This window comes from Parasteatoda tepidariorum, chromosome 8, assembly GCF_043381705.1.
Source record: "Parasteatoda tepidariorum isolate YZ-2023 chromosome 8, CAS_Ptep_4.0, whole genome shotgun sequence".
NCBI classification, from domain to species: domain Eukaryota; kingdom Metazoa; phylum Arthropoda; class Arachnida; order Araneae; family Theridiidae; genus Parasteatoda; species Parasteatoda tepidariorum.
Window position 1 is genome coordinate 55,004,354 of NC_092211.1, and position 16,526 is coordinate 55,020,879.

At 28.8% G+C, this 16,526-nt stretch overlaps 1 protein-coding gene across 1 annotated transcript in view; it reads right to left on the bottom strand.

Annotated features, from left to right (window-relative positions):
- Window positions 1–3,374: 3,374 nt before the first annotated feature.
- Window positions 3,375–16,526, bottom strand: part of LOC107450777 (homeobox protein Nkx-6.2) — a 39,590-nt gene continuing 26,438 nt past the window's right edge. The window contains exons 2-3 of the mRNA XM_016066675.3: window positions 11,191–11,360; window positions 3,375–6,862 (exon numbers count right to left, since the gene is read on the bottom strand). Of these exons, the coding sequence (XP_015922161.1) occupies window positions 6,626–6,862; window positions 11,191–11,360 (407 nt within the window). The 3' untranslated portion in view covers window positions 3,375–6,625. The remainder of the gene's footprint in view (window positions 6,863–11,190; window positions 11,361–16,526) is intronic.

Here is a 16,526-nt window from a genome sequence, read left to right on the forward strand (position 1 = left end):
TTAAATAATAGTACAAGTTTGAGAAAGACAGTACGAATATACATCCAGTGTTATAGCGGGATTCGAACCCACCCGCTTCCGAGCAGTTTAGCGGAATAACGACACTGCATGGAGAGATTGCGTCCTCCGATTTAATGCAAGTAAAACAAAACTTTATTCAGATCTCCACGGCAGGGGATGATTGTCCTAACGCCAAAGGCTCTGAATTGTAGTTGGTTCAATAACTCTGGCTGAATTCTGAATTTGATCAATTTCACAAGAGACGAGTCCTTCTTTGCATTAAGCACACGAGTATTCAAAGAACTATCATATGTATTTAGAGGAAATTTATTTATTGTTTCACATCCAGGGTTACAGTTGGATTCGAACCTGGTACCTCTATTCTACGTAGCATTTTTGTGGAATGGCAAAATTTGCTCGGATAAATAGACTTATCGACTTTATTTTTGTATTATTTGATTGGGCGAGAAAAAACGCGATTCACTAGTACGGATAAAAACTGGTATTAATCAAATATTGAACTTTTTATACTTCATCATACATGTTTAATTACTTATAAATTCTGAACTATTAGTCCAATCGACCTGGTTTTGGCATCAGATCATTCTATATAGTTCTAAATACCACATAGGAGGCAATACCTCACTTGTCTAAATATCAAAGTATTTCCCCTTTTAACTTTTTCTACCTCCTAATAAATTCAAGATGGAGGATAAAGTTTATTTTAGGGTGAAAGGACAAACTTTAGGTATCTCTATCAGACACAAACCACCATGTTTTAATTAATTTCCAATTTTTCTTCAGCTATTTCAGCATTCAACTATTTAGGAGCTGACCTAAGGGTGTATTTGGGACTTAAAGGCATGGGAATGTCTCTACAAATTTCGAATTTAGAGTTTATTCTGTTACTATCAATTGGTAGGCTATCAAGCCCGACTGGTTAATGGGTTTAAATAGTTGTAGGCGCCTTACAAAATCTCTAAATTTCAATCTACGCATGCTAGCGAGAAACTGTATCCAATTAAATGCATTCCGACTATATCATTTATGTAGCATCAGTATTGAATTTCTTAATGAGAGTGAAGAAACAGTAAAAATACAAACACCATAATATGCAATGATCGGATTTACGCAAACTCATTAACGGAAAGGATTGCAGATTCAGATCTGGTAATTACGTTAAACTCCATGCTTGACAACAGTTAGAAATCAAATACATACAAAGAATTACCAGTAAAATTTACGCCCTAGTGATAAACATTTTAACAGTAACATTAAAAATAGTTTATTACAATAAATTGAGTCGTAATTTTTTACACCTTTTAAGTATACTGATATTTGAAATAAAATGTGTGAGTTAAGAGAATGTAATAAAATAATCTCTTAAAACTTAAGTTGGATGTTTCTAAAAAACAAATTTGAAAAAAATGTTTGATTTGATTTAAATAATCAGACTTAAATTTTATTGGATAAAGGGTCAAAACACAACTACATTATTACATATCTTTCAAATAATTAAAATGTTCACACAAAACAAAGATTTAATAATGTATCTTGTTCAAAATGCTTAATCAAATTTGTATTTTATTCAAAGTGATCAAAAATAAAAATAAAAAATCTGAATATTAAAAATTTTGTGAATAATTTTTTTAAAATTTTTATAAACTTAATTTTTTTGAAACTAATTTTTTATAAAATAATAATAATAATAATAACACATAGATTGAGCTTATTTAGGCTTATCTGGTCTAAGTATTGATAAGGAAATTTGTTTAGAAAATAAACTAAAATAATTTGTCGTGAAGTTGACGGGCAAGTCGAGGCATGTTAAAATAATTTGTTTAAATCTCCGTATTCTAAACTACACGTTTCTCAATAATAAAAAGAAAAAACGAAAAAAAAGTTTATTATGCAATTTTTATTTTTTTTTTCATTGATACGTTACAGTTATATAAAGACTGATCTACGTACTTTCGAATGAGTTAAATGCAGTTACTTTTAATTTTTCATAATAAATTTTATTTATTACAAGCATTAAGTGCAGTAGTTTTTGTATAGAATTATTGTAACCAAAGAGATATTTGTGATTATTAAAATTTCGTTAATATGTATAAAAAAAAAGATAAATTTAGTGATTTGAGCCCAGTATTACTCACTATAGACAATCCCTGAAAGAAAGAGCTAATTATCCAGAATATCGTTAAAATGATCTTAGAAGCGATATACTATCGAAGTACTCCATCAACTTTTCACGATTTTTTTTTGCGTATTAATCAATATATAGAGAAAACAAGGGAAAAATTACAGAACAATGAAAAGAGGGAAAAAAAAGAAAAATAATAAAAAAAATAAAAATAACAAGAAACCGGAAAAAAATTCCGAAAAAAAGGACAAAAAATTTTAAAAAAATCCGGAAAATAAAAGATATAATCTTTTTATCAGCTCACACGATTATATCCGCAAAAAAGAGAGTGCTTTCTAATATTGTATCAATATAGCCGAAGCAAAATATATTAATACAATAGTGTGAGGCGCACTCAAAAAGTTTTAGAAAAAAATTACTACAAATAATCCTTTGTTTTCTCTATATTTTGAACTTATTTTATGAGTTCTATTTACTTGTAGCTTATGCGCAATAAATAAAACTTATTGTTTTTCTAAATTTTCTTCATGTTTTTTTTTTTTGCATTTATTTATTATGCTACATATATATGTATACATAAATATTTATCAGGGATATTGATAGTCTTATATAAAGGCCATTATATATACTAATAATGGCCTTTATATAAGACTATCAATATACTTCGGATACATTGACTTAAATCTTTTATTTTTCATGGAATTTTTTTTAAAGTTAAATAAAATGTGCTTATTTATTTTAAGTACTTCTAAAAATGTTTTATCATTTCATAAAAACCCAATTATTTTAAATGATCTTTATTTTAAAGTTTTTGGAAAGATTTGGGAAAAGTAAAACAAAAAATTTGAAATAATATGTCTTTTTTATGGTATAGTTTTTTTTAAAAATTAAAAAACTAGGAACAAAAAGATGTAAGCCACAGTTATAAGGTAAAGGTAAAAGTTATAAGGTAACATTATTTGCATCAAACTATTCCTGAGTATTGTCTCTAGACAGTTATTTTACAAGTTTCTGGAATTTTCTTGACTTTGAATACTATCACTTCATAATACACAGAAAATGTTTTTCACCTACATTAGAATTGAGGTCTTTTTGTTTTTTAACAAAAACCACCCACCGGAAAAATTTCAAAATATGGCTTATTATTACACTGTGGCAATCTCAAGTCTTTCAATTGTTCTGAAAAAAAATGTGAATAAATTTTATGTGTGAAATGAATAGTTTGCAACACTTCATCTAATTTACATCTTTAATAAAAATTTCAATTGTGACAATTTCAGATGTCAGATTTTTCTCGTATTTTTGGCATATATATGTACATCTATTTACTAATACAATATCTATAAGTAAAATTAAATATCACAGAAATAAACTTGTTTTCTTAAAAGTATAACTGAATTTTACGGTCCTAATCATAAAATATTCATATTTTGCTGCATGAAATAAAAAGCAATTGTGAAACTAGAATTAAATTTCCCCACAAAAGAGAGAAAATTTTAAATTAATTCAAAAGGACCGTAAAATACGATTATACTTCTTTCATGATATAATAAAACACAAACTTTTAAATACACATGGTTTGGAAAACAAGAAAACAAAATAAAATTTATACAAATTTCTTCATTATTTTTTAAGGAAATCAGGATATTTTCTTCAGTCCTTGGAAACAATAATTGATCTAATTCTCATTTGCATAATTGTTCATTTTCATCTGTTCAATTGAAATATGTGAATTGTCAAGTCTCTTAATGTTCATAACAATTCACCAGCCGAACTCATATGCTCAGCATATGATGCATTTAAATCTTATTTTTCAAAGATTTCTACGTTGTTCTCTGTATTTTGTTTTCAACACTGAAAATCCTTCTTATTTTGTTATTTACATTTCGATTTATTCTATTGCACTTAGGAGCATGTTGTACTCGAAATCACCACTGTAACCTTTTCCTATTTGCAGAAAAGAGATTCTATTAAGTTTTAAGAATTTCCTATTTGATTTGTAGAAAATAAGAAATTTTATGTAGTTTAAAGGATTTCCTATTTGATTTGAAGAAAATAAGAAATTTTATGTAGTTTAAAGGATTTCCTATTTGATTTGTAGAAAATAAGAAATTTTATGTAGTTTAAAGGATTTCCTATTTGATTTGTAGAAAATAAGAAATTTTATGTAGTTTAAAGGATTTCCTATTTGATTTGTAGAAAATAAGAAATTTTATGTAGTTTAAAGGATTTCCCATTTGATTTGTAGAAAGTAAGAAATTTTATGTAGTTTAAGGGATTTCCTATTTTCTTTATAGAAAATAAGAAATTTTATGTAGTTTAAAGGATTTCCTATTTGTAGAAAGTAAAATATTTCATATAGTTTTAGGATTTCCTATTTGTTGAAAGCAAGATATTTTATGCAATTCTTAGGTATTTCCTATTTGTAGAAAGTAAGAGAGTTAAAAGTAGTTTTAATGAATTCCTATTTGTAGAAAGTAAACGATTTTATATAGTTTTAAGGATTTCCTATTTGTTGAAAGCAGGAAATTTTATTTAATTCTTAGAGATTTCCTATTTATAGAAAGTAAGAGAGTTCAAGTAGTTTTAAGGATTTCTTATTTGTAGAAAGTAAAAGATTTTATGTAGTTGTAAGGATTTCCTATTTGTTGAAAGCAAGATATTTTATGTAATTCTTAGGTATTTCCTATTAGTAGAAAGTAAGAGAGTTAAAAGTAGTTTTAAGGAATTCCTATTTGTAGAAAGTAAATGATTTTATTTAGTTTTAACAATTTGTTAGTTTGAAAAAGTAAATGATTTTATGTAGTTTTAAAGTTTATTTGTTTGCAAATGGTTTTCTAAGAAATTTTGAAGATTTCCTATTTTCTGAAATCAAAAAGTGTCCTAATGAGGTACAATTCTACATTAAATATAAAAATTGATTTCATATAAAAATCTGACGACATTATATTTTATTTAGCGTTCATGAGGTAAAAAATATGTGCTTATTTTTTTAAACATTCTTGCAAAAAAAATATTTATGGGATATTAATATGGGATATGGGATATTAATATTTATGGAATGCTGCATATGATAATAAAAGAACATTATCATATGGATCAAGATGATTAATATCTCAGTAAGATCATATTTAGAAAGATATAATTCACATCTTTCTCAAATGATAAAAGAAATTTCGCTAAACAAATGAACAACTTTGAGTATTTTACTCGCATTTTTTACTTGCTACGGAGTATAGCTATTTTAGTTTGTCTTATAATGTTTGCGCTTTCCATTTTTAAAATTTTTTCTTTTATCAGTTTTAGGCATTAAACAAAAAATATTTTTTAGTGTATAAGTGATTATAACTAATAATTGTTCAGTTATGGTATTAAGGAAAATGATAAAACAATACATTGTTTTATTATTATCCCTAATGCCATAACTAAACAACTGTTAGTGTGCTTTTGATCAATCCACAATTTATAAATAAAATAATGAATGATTCTATTTCAGTTATATTTGTGCGTTCATATGCCATTAACTATCCGAGATGTTATGAAACTATCAGGTTGATTCGATAAACAGGCGGTGAGAAATTGTAGTGAGATATGACGTCTCACGCATACGATACTTGAAAAGAATTCATGTTTGTGATTTATTACGACTAGAGTTCTTATATCTAAGCGTAGTTTAAAGCGCTACGACATACAGTGAATAAATATGATGTAACTATAAGCGTTACGTACAAAATTCGCCTTTAAAAACTAAGATGGCTATTTTTTACACTTAAGTTATTTGTTATTTTGTTCTGTTAATTTTCGATTAAAAAGTTCAATTTCTTGCTAACAAGCCATTTTTAATAGAAAATTTTGAAAAACGTTTTACATTCCAAGAGCTGAATCAGTTATAATTAGTTTATAGAACCGTAGCTGAAGAAGAAAAAAAAACGATACAGCTATCATGATTAAATACAGCTATAGTTTGTCTAAAATAAGAACTCCCCCAGACGCTCGTCTGGACCTGTGGCGGTGACTATGGTAACAAGATATGACTATTTCAAGTAGGGGTGTGGGATCACTGTTTTTGGGTGATTTCGGTTCGGGTCGGCATTAGAAAGGGAATCTCTTTCTTCTGTCTAGTCCTAGAGTGTAGCTACCCTCCCTAAAATGCACCATTCCTGTTTCCATAGCCCCAGGCGGCCTCAGACTTTGTGGCGGAAGGAGTTTGTTAGCTTAGACAAACTATAAGCCGGATTCAGCTTCTGAGACGGTGTAAGAAAGTGAGATCTGTACAGTTTAAAGCTGCTTGTCGTAACTCTGTTTAGATATAGGAACTCTAATTATGACAGCATCTATCACTGAAATTTCTCATCACTTAGAGCAACTTGTTTTGCAGATCAAGATGTGAATGAAATCGAGTACAAGGCCGTGTTGATAGCATAAATGGCGAATTCTTCCGGAAACCATGGCCTACTAGGTTCACTCGATTGTTGGAAAGAACTAGGTAGACGGCATACTATCCGAAGATTCGTCGTGTTGCCGATGATGGTTATGATGATGATGTGAGAGTTCGTTTTCTCTTTTCAGTCGTTTGTTGTCCCGACAGTCTAGTTCGTCTTGATCAGAACAATCATCGTTGCGCATTTGTTCTGCTTCCGAGTCGTGTTTTTTCTTTGCTGTTGCCATTTCTGCGGCGTGTTTTTTTCTCCATTTCGTCCGCCGATTCTGAAACCAAACCTGAAAATAGCAAGATAAAAAAATTTAGTTGTTTGGTAAAAATAATATGTTTTTTTCCAATGGCAGAAATTGACAAACTCTTAACAAGAGGAATATTCAAATGAAATAGATAAGAGAAAAAGTCAATGACTCATTAGCAGATGCCTAGCACTCCAATATCTTTTCACTTCTAAGTCTCCGTGTACAGCCGAACATCCCATCAAGTGCTGTTCGGTGTAAAAATAATATTGTTATTGGAGAATAAAAAACTGGAGTTGTTGTTGTTACTTATGCCACTTGCCAATACCAGCAACCCTGCTTGAGAAATCAAACGAATTTTTAAGGCAGAGGTTGCGTTTTTTGTTTTTCCAGTGGCACCATCTACGGCCAAGAATAAGACTTTAAACCACACATAAGTCACAACCCGTTTTACAGGGATCACGACAGATCGTAATTTTTAACCTGAACCAGAGAACTATCAATCTCCAATTCAGTACCACCAGAGGTATTTAATTTTTTTTATGGGAACTTGGAGGACTTTGGTCCCCGACAGATTTAACGTGCATTAGTCACAATTTAATACACGGGGGTTCTTCGTCCGGCGGGATTTGAACTCACGCTCTCACGAACACGAGTCCAACGTCCTATTATTATTATATGAATTAATCAAAAATATTTAAAAATTACTTTTTGTTTCCAACTGTCTTACTATATGTAGGTAGGTATATAGTAATATAAAATAATAAAACACAAAAGTAACATATTAGCAAACAAAAACAGGATATTTTAAAATACTTATGGAATTGATAGTTGTAGAATAATATTACTTTTTAAGAAAATTTTAAAATGTATATTGAAATAGTTTAATAATCAGGATTATCCAAACATTGCATGATATGATTGTTTGTAACACGTTAATTGAACACTGAAATAGTTCACTGATATTGAAATAGTATAATAATCAGGATTATCCAAACATTGAATGATATGATTGTTTGTAACACGTTAATTGAACACTGAAATAGTTCACTGATATTTAAATAGTATAATAATTAGGATTATCCAAACATTGCATGATATGATTGTTTATAACACGTTAAATGAACACACTCTTGCAAAAAACAAATTTATGTATGGTTTGATTAAAGTAACCATATCAAATGGGTTTTTTTTCAATAGGCTACCTTTATTGCGTTGATGGATACGAGAAAATTTTCAAAGAAATATAAAGATTTGAAAAACTATGTGTTTTTTTTACTAAACTGAATTATAAAAATCTACTTTTCTCTATTGGATGAATTAATGCAGATAGTTAATAGAATAAAAAGCAAATATAGATAGTTATAGAAAATTATAGATAATAATAAAAAGAGAACAGAATCGGAAAAAAGCAGGATAATTTTAACGAACATAAACTTAATTATTAGCTTAATAACTTTTTGAGCAAATGAACACGATGTGTATTAAAATAGTTAAATAATCAGACCTAATCCAAAAGTCATACGATACGATTGCTTACGTCAGCATTTTCGCAACTCACGCTTATCAAAATAGAACACAAAAAAAAACTGAAATTCGTTCATGCTTTGAATAAAATTACCCCACCAAATGCTATCCATGCAATAAGCTACCGTTATTGCGTTGCCACATTCGCAAATGTAATTCCAGAAATCAAAAAGTAAAATCGTTTTGAATTGAAATTCAGTATGACGTAGTAGAGACGAATAAATATTCTGAAGAATTTTGTTACTCACGTGGGGATTCCTTATAGAATTCATTTCGTTCATTTCTTCATATTATATCAGAAAGTCATGAATTCCTATTTCATTTCAATGCATTCATAAAATGGGCTACTAAGAACGATGCTGCGCATGCGTATTAGATTTATTTTCCCTAAATAGAAAAATGGTGCTCGAACCATTATGGGAAAAACAATCTGCATAAATTGAACCATATCGCCCACGAAAAGGTTAATCTATAGCGCGGAACAGAGAAGTCTCGAATGTTATTTGTAGTGAAGCGGTTTGAATAATCTTAAATAAAGCTTTCTGTAGTTTCGTAAAGCTTACGCTTTTAACTCTCTTTAAAAATACTGCTTTTTTGCTTTCCTTTAAAAACAAATATTTTTTGACGATATTTACGATATAAATTTCGCAAAAGTTTTGAATTTTTTGTTCTGACTTGTTTTGTTCTCCATTAGTCTAAACATTTTATAACAACTTTGAGCTCCTGTTGTTTAACTTGCGTAAAGAAAATGCCTTTTCAATTTTTAAATCTAATTTTTTTTATAAGAAATGTATTACACAATCGTAGCTAGTAATCAATGGTACGCGTTCATCTAACTGATATTCCAATAAATTAAAATTGTAATTCGTTTTTAAATGCTAATATTTCATGATTTTGCAAAATTGCAAAGTTTCATTTTTTGATAATGATGCATCATGTCGAATCCCTCCATACTTAGGAAATAAACTTGAAAATTGTGTTTTTATGTTTTGTGGTATGATGATCTATTATTCCAGCCTAGTGTATCTCGCAAAAATATATAAATAAATGCAAATTTTAAAAAAAATGTGAATTACCTTTTCTTGTGCTCACACTATATTGAAATTTATTAAATTAAAATTTAAATTTTGTGTCAAAAACGGTCGGTTTAGTAACATTAAACTAATTATTATCATTCAATTATTTGTGAAATTTGTTGATGTGTATGTGTTAAACTGTAAACTGTGTTTTGTAAACTGTAGTTGAGTTAAACTGTAAACTGTAACCTAATTTTTAAACCGTAAAGAATATATTAACATGATTTCTTAAATAATTTTTGCTTTCGCCATCGTCGACGTTGATTTTGTTAGAATTTTCATCAACGATGATATCAGTTGCGAAGATAGAATAAAAATCATCAAAATTTAAACCTTGGAAAAAAAATTTAAAACAATTATTGAAAATGTCCAAAATGGCCAAAAAATAGATTTTTATGATTTTAATTCTTGACAGTCAATGATCATCGAATTTACGTGAATTTATTAAAGTTTTTTTTTCTCACTTAAATCTTATTTTATGACAGATCATGTGAATATTTTTAACAAGGAATACGAAACTACCTATTAATAGTGATGATTACTGAAAACACTTTATTTTTACCCAATTAACAATCTTGAATGTTAATTTAAAAAAGTCCGTTTTTTATTTTACGAAAATGATGCAAAGAAAGTTTTCTCAATCGCACAAGAAAAAAGAAAAAATACAACATCTTTTTAGTTGCGACATTAAAATTTTTTGATTGACTATTTCTCATAAAAGTTTAAATTGGTTTATTGAAAGTTCATCTTAAAAATCACAATAAGAAAGATAGTGAGCGTAAAAAATGTTTGTTAAATATAAAGCAAATCACAATATTTTCAACAAAAAAAAGTAAGTTATATTTATTAACTCTGGTTTAAAATTCATTTAGCGAAGACTTTTTGTTTTGTGGTAAGTTCAGATAAGTTCTAAACTTTCAGCATTGTAAAAAATGATGAAAAATGTATTGAAAGCGCGCTCATTAATCATTTTTTCGTGCATATATACACTGTCATAATTTTCATTAAAAAATTATGGTGAAATAATCGGCAGCAGTCTGATCATTTGATTAACCGTAAAGTTTACGTTAAAGAACATTTTATACATATACGGTTTACAAGTAAATCATGAGTAAAAAACTTAACGGTTTTTAACCATTTACAACTAGAATGGTTTTGAAACCGTAAAAAAGAAATTTAACTGAACATAGGAGCTAGGCTTTTCGGTATGGTAAAATGCTCTGGAGAGTGCAGGACACTGTAGGCACTACAGGACACAACCGCCTTCGTGTGTTGAAGGGAATGGAAATAATATTGTAGTGTCAAAGCTGGAACTAGAACACCCGCCCCTCTCGGCTATAATACGTACCCAGGTGAAAGGAACTAAGTGACTTCATTAGCTGGGCCTATTTAGCTCAGTAAAATTCTGGTTGTTTAACCGTATTAAGTGACAGCAATTAATAAGTGGTTTTTTCACAGTTAATAATTTGATTACCATCTTATTTAAGATTATTGATAAAATAACAATAAAATGAATTGTTATTTAACCATTTTTTCCGAGAAATTTCTAACAGTGTAGAACACATATTATAGGCATGCATATTATAGAAACAATTTATTGTTGTATATATATATATATATATACAGGGTTTCTCAGTTAAGCGTTTCAGAACTTCTAAGAGGGGTAGGGGGTATCCTGNAGCTCCGCTTTACATATATATATATATATATATATACAACAATAAATTGTCTCAAGACAACAGATGGAATAACAAAAATAAAACTTACTTTTACTTGACTTTCTGACATTCCTAAACCATAAGCCAGCTTTGCTCTTTCAGGGCCTGCCAGATATTTAGTTTGTTCGAATGTTTTTTCTAGAACGTAGATTTGGTGCCCAGAGAAAGTTGGTCTCGTGTGTTTCTTCTTTCCATCTTTATCTACAGCATTCTGAACTGCTGCGGAAAAAAGAACAAAAATTAATTAGGCTTTTGTTTAAAAATTTTAAATAGGAACAATATTTTAAATAATTTTCTTCTGCGTCACCTATAAATAGAGACGTGTTTGGCGACACTTTAGTTTGTTTGTAACTCTTAGGAATTCAGAAGTTTTTCATATCAGGGCAATTTACTTTAAATATCTTTTAAGGAATATTAAAAGAAATTTAAAAATCAGCAAGCATTGTAAAAACATCAAACAAATAAAAGTTTTCATGAATATTTTTTTACGCATAAAATTATACTGAACGCAACATAGAAATCATTTTAGAAGGATTTGGTTTAAGTACCTATACATACAAAAATACGAAATAATTTAAATTTAACTTTTTGTTATACTTTTTTATTTTTCTGACAATTGTAAATAGATATATTAAACAGTTTATAATGCTTTATGATAAAATTGAATTTCAATAAAAACAACATTTAAAATCACAAATCTGTACACAAATGCGTAAAATCATAAATGTTACCACTTGTGAATTTAAAAACTTTTTTTTCAATTGGAATTTAAAATAGGAAAACAATATTACGAAAAAAAACGTGATTACCGATTTGCCGAATTTAGAAATATAAGTGTATAAATTATTTTTATTTCTATTTTGAATCTTTGATGATGATTCAGTTTTACTGATTCACTCATTTACCATTACGACAATTCATTCATTTATTCACCCAATAAGTGATTCATTGATTAGCTGAAATGTTGATCCTTGACGAAAACTATAAAATGAAAATATTTTGAGTCCATGTTTCCCTTTTTCTGATCAATATATGTCTATAAACTTATCATAGCTAAAGCCTATACAATCTTTTTTTCAGATTAACAATGGCTCATGAATCTAGAATAATTGAATGAACATATCAGCTTTTCCTCGAAAAATATATGTTTTTAAACATCTATATTTTAAGTCCTTTTTTTCAGGCTAACATTGATTTATAAAATTAGAGTAGTTAAAAACTATATCCTCCTTCCCAAGATAAATATTGGTTTATGAACATAGAATAATTAAAACACATATTCACTTTCCCTAGACAAATATATGTTTATAAACTTAGTATAACTAAAGCATATCATCTTTTGCCAGACTAACATTGATTTATTAACTTAGAATATGAAGAACTATATCCTCCTTCCCAAGATAAATATGTTTATAAGCCTAGAATAGCTATAATCCATGTGATCTTTTTTTCAGAATAAATTGGCTTTATAAGCATGTGTCAATTAAAATACATATCAAACATACGTAAGCACATATCACACATACACATCATGTTAATTAAAACACATATTCTCTTTCACCAGATTAATATATGTTTATAAAATTAGTATATAGCTAAAGTCTATATTTTTTCTTAGACAAACTTAGAATAATTAATGCCCATTCCATCTTTTCTTATACTAGCATTGATTTAGTAACCTAAAATAACTGAAGTTCATATACTCTTCCTCCAGTCTAACATTGTCATATGAATCTAGAATAACTAAAGTTCATATCATTTTTTTCCAGACTCACATTAAGTTAGAAACCTAGAATAACTAAAGTTTATATCATGTTTTCACTGACTAATAAGAGGAAACAAGCATACGAAAAAAAAATATGTTAAAAAATTAAACTTTATTTTCTTACTTGTTTAATAATGGCTTAAACTAAAGTTTTAATACAAAGTTTTAGTACCATATAATTACATTTTAAACACCTCTTATTGTTGGTAGTCATTCGCGTTTTAGCGAAACACAGTTTTTTGTTCTTCTAAAACAATTTTTCGTTAAATAAAAATTTATTTTATAGTTTTGTTAGTAAAGCAACTTAACCTACGATAATAAAATTTATGTTTTTTTCTTTCAAGGAAAAAAAAAACCATACGACTGAAATAGATAGCGAAATTTAAAATAAAACTTTAATTTGTTTGTTCAAAACTTTATCTTCCATCTCTTCCATAAGAAATAACGTAACTTAGAACTCTTAATTTTCTTCACACAAAGTATAATTTCATTCCAAAACCGAGCAAAGAAAAACAGAACTCTCAAAAACTTATTATCGCGAAAATGATGCCCAAACTCTGAAATTGACTGCCAGTGTATAGCTTAATTCTGCAATTACCAAATCTTTTAATTTAACAATAAGATCATTTTAACGCCCCGCTACTGCTTTTATGTCCGCTTTTCCTGCTTTAATAAGTTAGGACTGCGCAAAAACTTATCGTTTCTTCCCAACAGATGGCGCTTCTTACTCTCATTATTCCAGAACCTTAGCAGAAAATGAAGAAATCTCGCTATCAAGACTAGAGCCGTAGCTATCAAGAAACATGATTATTAAAGGAAGGAAAGGATATTAGAAAGGCAGGAGGCGGCAAGTTTAGTCGCTCCTTTTATCTAGGAAGACAAATTGCCTTCTGGATTGCGGATAAAATGTGCCACTTCATCTTCCTCCCTCCCCCCTTTTTCCACTAGAACCCTGATATTATTCAAGCTGACTGCTAATTAGGGAGATAAATTTTTCATTGCGCCTTAAACGCACCCGTCACGATATTTAATTCCTATAAAAGGGGTTCCCTAAGAGAAAGAGCTGATTGGCCGATAAAGAACTTACAGAGGGAAAGGAAGAGATTTTTGTCTTCCATTTGGAAAGTGGTGATATAAATGTTTATTTAGTGACAAGTTTTGTGCTTATTTGATTGCTGAATTTACTCTCAAAAGTTGAGCAATAAAACGAACCTAAAAATCAACTAGTACGTTCGTAATTTTTTCCCCTGTCAACAGTTTTAATTTTTGTTTTCAGCGAACATATTTAAATTTTAAAATTCAACCTTGTTCTACTCTGTATTTAGGGTCCTTCAATCACATTAGATATTTTCCATATTACTTTGCGTTATTTTTTACCTATTATCAACTTTTTTTACATATTACTTTATTTTTTACCTATTTATTAACTTATATAGATCTAATATAGATCTATAATATATTTTATAACAGTCACTGAATAGCCGACCGAATTTTTAGTTTACGGCTACCATTGCTTATCTCCATAGCCTTGTAATTTTGAACCCAATCCAGATGACAAGGGAACTCCTGGATCAATTATTGGGAGAAATTTGCCTTCATGGAGAACTTTTTGATAGAACTAACCCGCATTTGAGCTATATGGAAAGGAAAACCACGAAAATCTGCCATAGTTAGCCTGACTGCAAGGGGAATCTAACCCATGATCCGTCTACCACTGAGAATATTTAACGTCAGCAATGTGGCCGGGCGAAATTCGAATCAACCAGCCATCGCCGGGATTCGAACCCGGTTCACCTCATTGGGAGGTGAGTGCTCTATTCCCTGAGCCACCACTGCTCGATCTCTAATATAGACACCCGGTGGCTGATTGGTAGCGCTTCGCGTTCTCGCTCCACAGGTCATGAGTTCGATCCTCGGACCTGGGTTCAATCCTTTGTTTTACATAATATGTAAAGTATAAAATTAGGAAGTAAAAAAATTTTGAAGAACTACATTTTCTATATTAACTATTAGTAGCAATAAAATATTTTGCTTGCAATTAGATTTTTCACTTCCTTTTATAGTTTGACGAAAGTGTTATACTTAGCGCTTAAAATAATTAACTCTCATTAAACACAAATATTGGTCCCTATTAATTGTAATATTAAGATAATATTAAATATTATTTGTTTATAAATACTTAGTACAATGCAAGTTTGGTTACAATACAAGGTAATGCTTATAAATGATCGACACATAAAAGTTTATTTACAAAGACACAATAGGAACCAAGAGACTTGAATAAAAAGAATATATTTTCCTTCATCTGGTAAAATATTATTAAAATAGGTTGTTCATAGACTTTTGAAAGTGGCAAAAAACTGTACAATAACAGTAGCAGTTTAACAGTAGCAAGTTCTTCTGAAGCTTTATTAAAGATATTACCATTATAATTTTGCAATAATTTTTTTCCTTATTTTCTTATTTGAAATTAAGTGTCATGTATGCGTACAAAAAATTATAAAAATCTCTGTGTTCAATTAAACTTAGCATCAAACTAGTGAGATGATTTGATCTCCTTTTATTCAACGTAGAAAAATACGGAAAAAAATAAATAAATGTATTTCACAATCACGTTCAATTTTTGTACATTTTTTTTTCTCCACATTTTTTGGTTTCAAATACTGCAGACAATTGCTATCACGGATTTATTTTAAAACAACGGCTAACTTAGATTGAAATGATGTAAATACGATGTAAAATATTTCGGATCAAATTACGGCAAAAATTACCAGCATTTAGAGTGCCAGTACTTTTTACCGTGAAATTCATTTTTACTGGAGCATGTTACGAAAAAAAATCTGATGTACAATGGTTTTTTCAATAATAATTACCGTAAAATCACTGAATCATTCGAATTAAATAAATATTACTGCAAAAACTACGGTATCATATTTTACGGTAAAAGTGGATTATACGTTAAAATGGATTTTACGGGTGATTCAACTAAAGAGCTACCGTTATTTGATCCGCATTTTTCAAAAGTGTATTCGGCATATAATTTATTACTGAATTTGTTGGAAATAAACTATACGTTAAATAAGCTATTCATTAAATTCTCTTTCCCTTAAAATGAATATTTGCTTCTTCAGCCAGAGTAAAATAAAAACAAAATTTCTTATAGTATTCTTTGCCGAAAAGTATGTACAATATGAAAGTATAAGTTTAATCATGATTAGCTACTGACACTTCCGGTGAATTTCTTTTTAAATCGAAACACGTATTAGAGTTAGTTATTGCAGAGACAAAAATTTATAGATTTAAACATATTTAAACTTATAGATTATTTTTACGGCAACTTTTGATTTTTTAAGGTCTTGCTTGTAAATCATTTTTAACTTACTGCCATAATTTGTTTTGCACTCGGATTCTTTTTAATTGCAACTCTTAATAATTAAGTATTATTAATAATTTATTATGTTATGACGTGTTAGAAATGCTTGCTGCACAGAGAAAAAATAATTCTGGTCAAATTACCGTACTGTATGGGAATGACATTTCTGGTTTAAAAAAAATAATAAAAAAGAACTTAAAAGTAAATTTAACCAAATAGATGGTGTTTCTGTCATGCTCTAAGATCT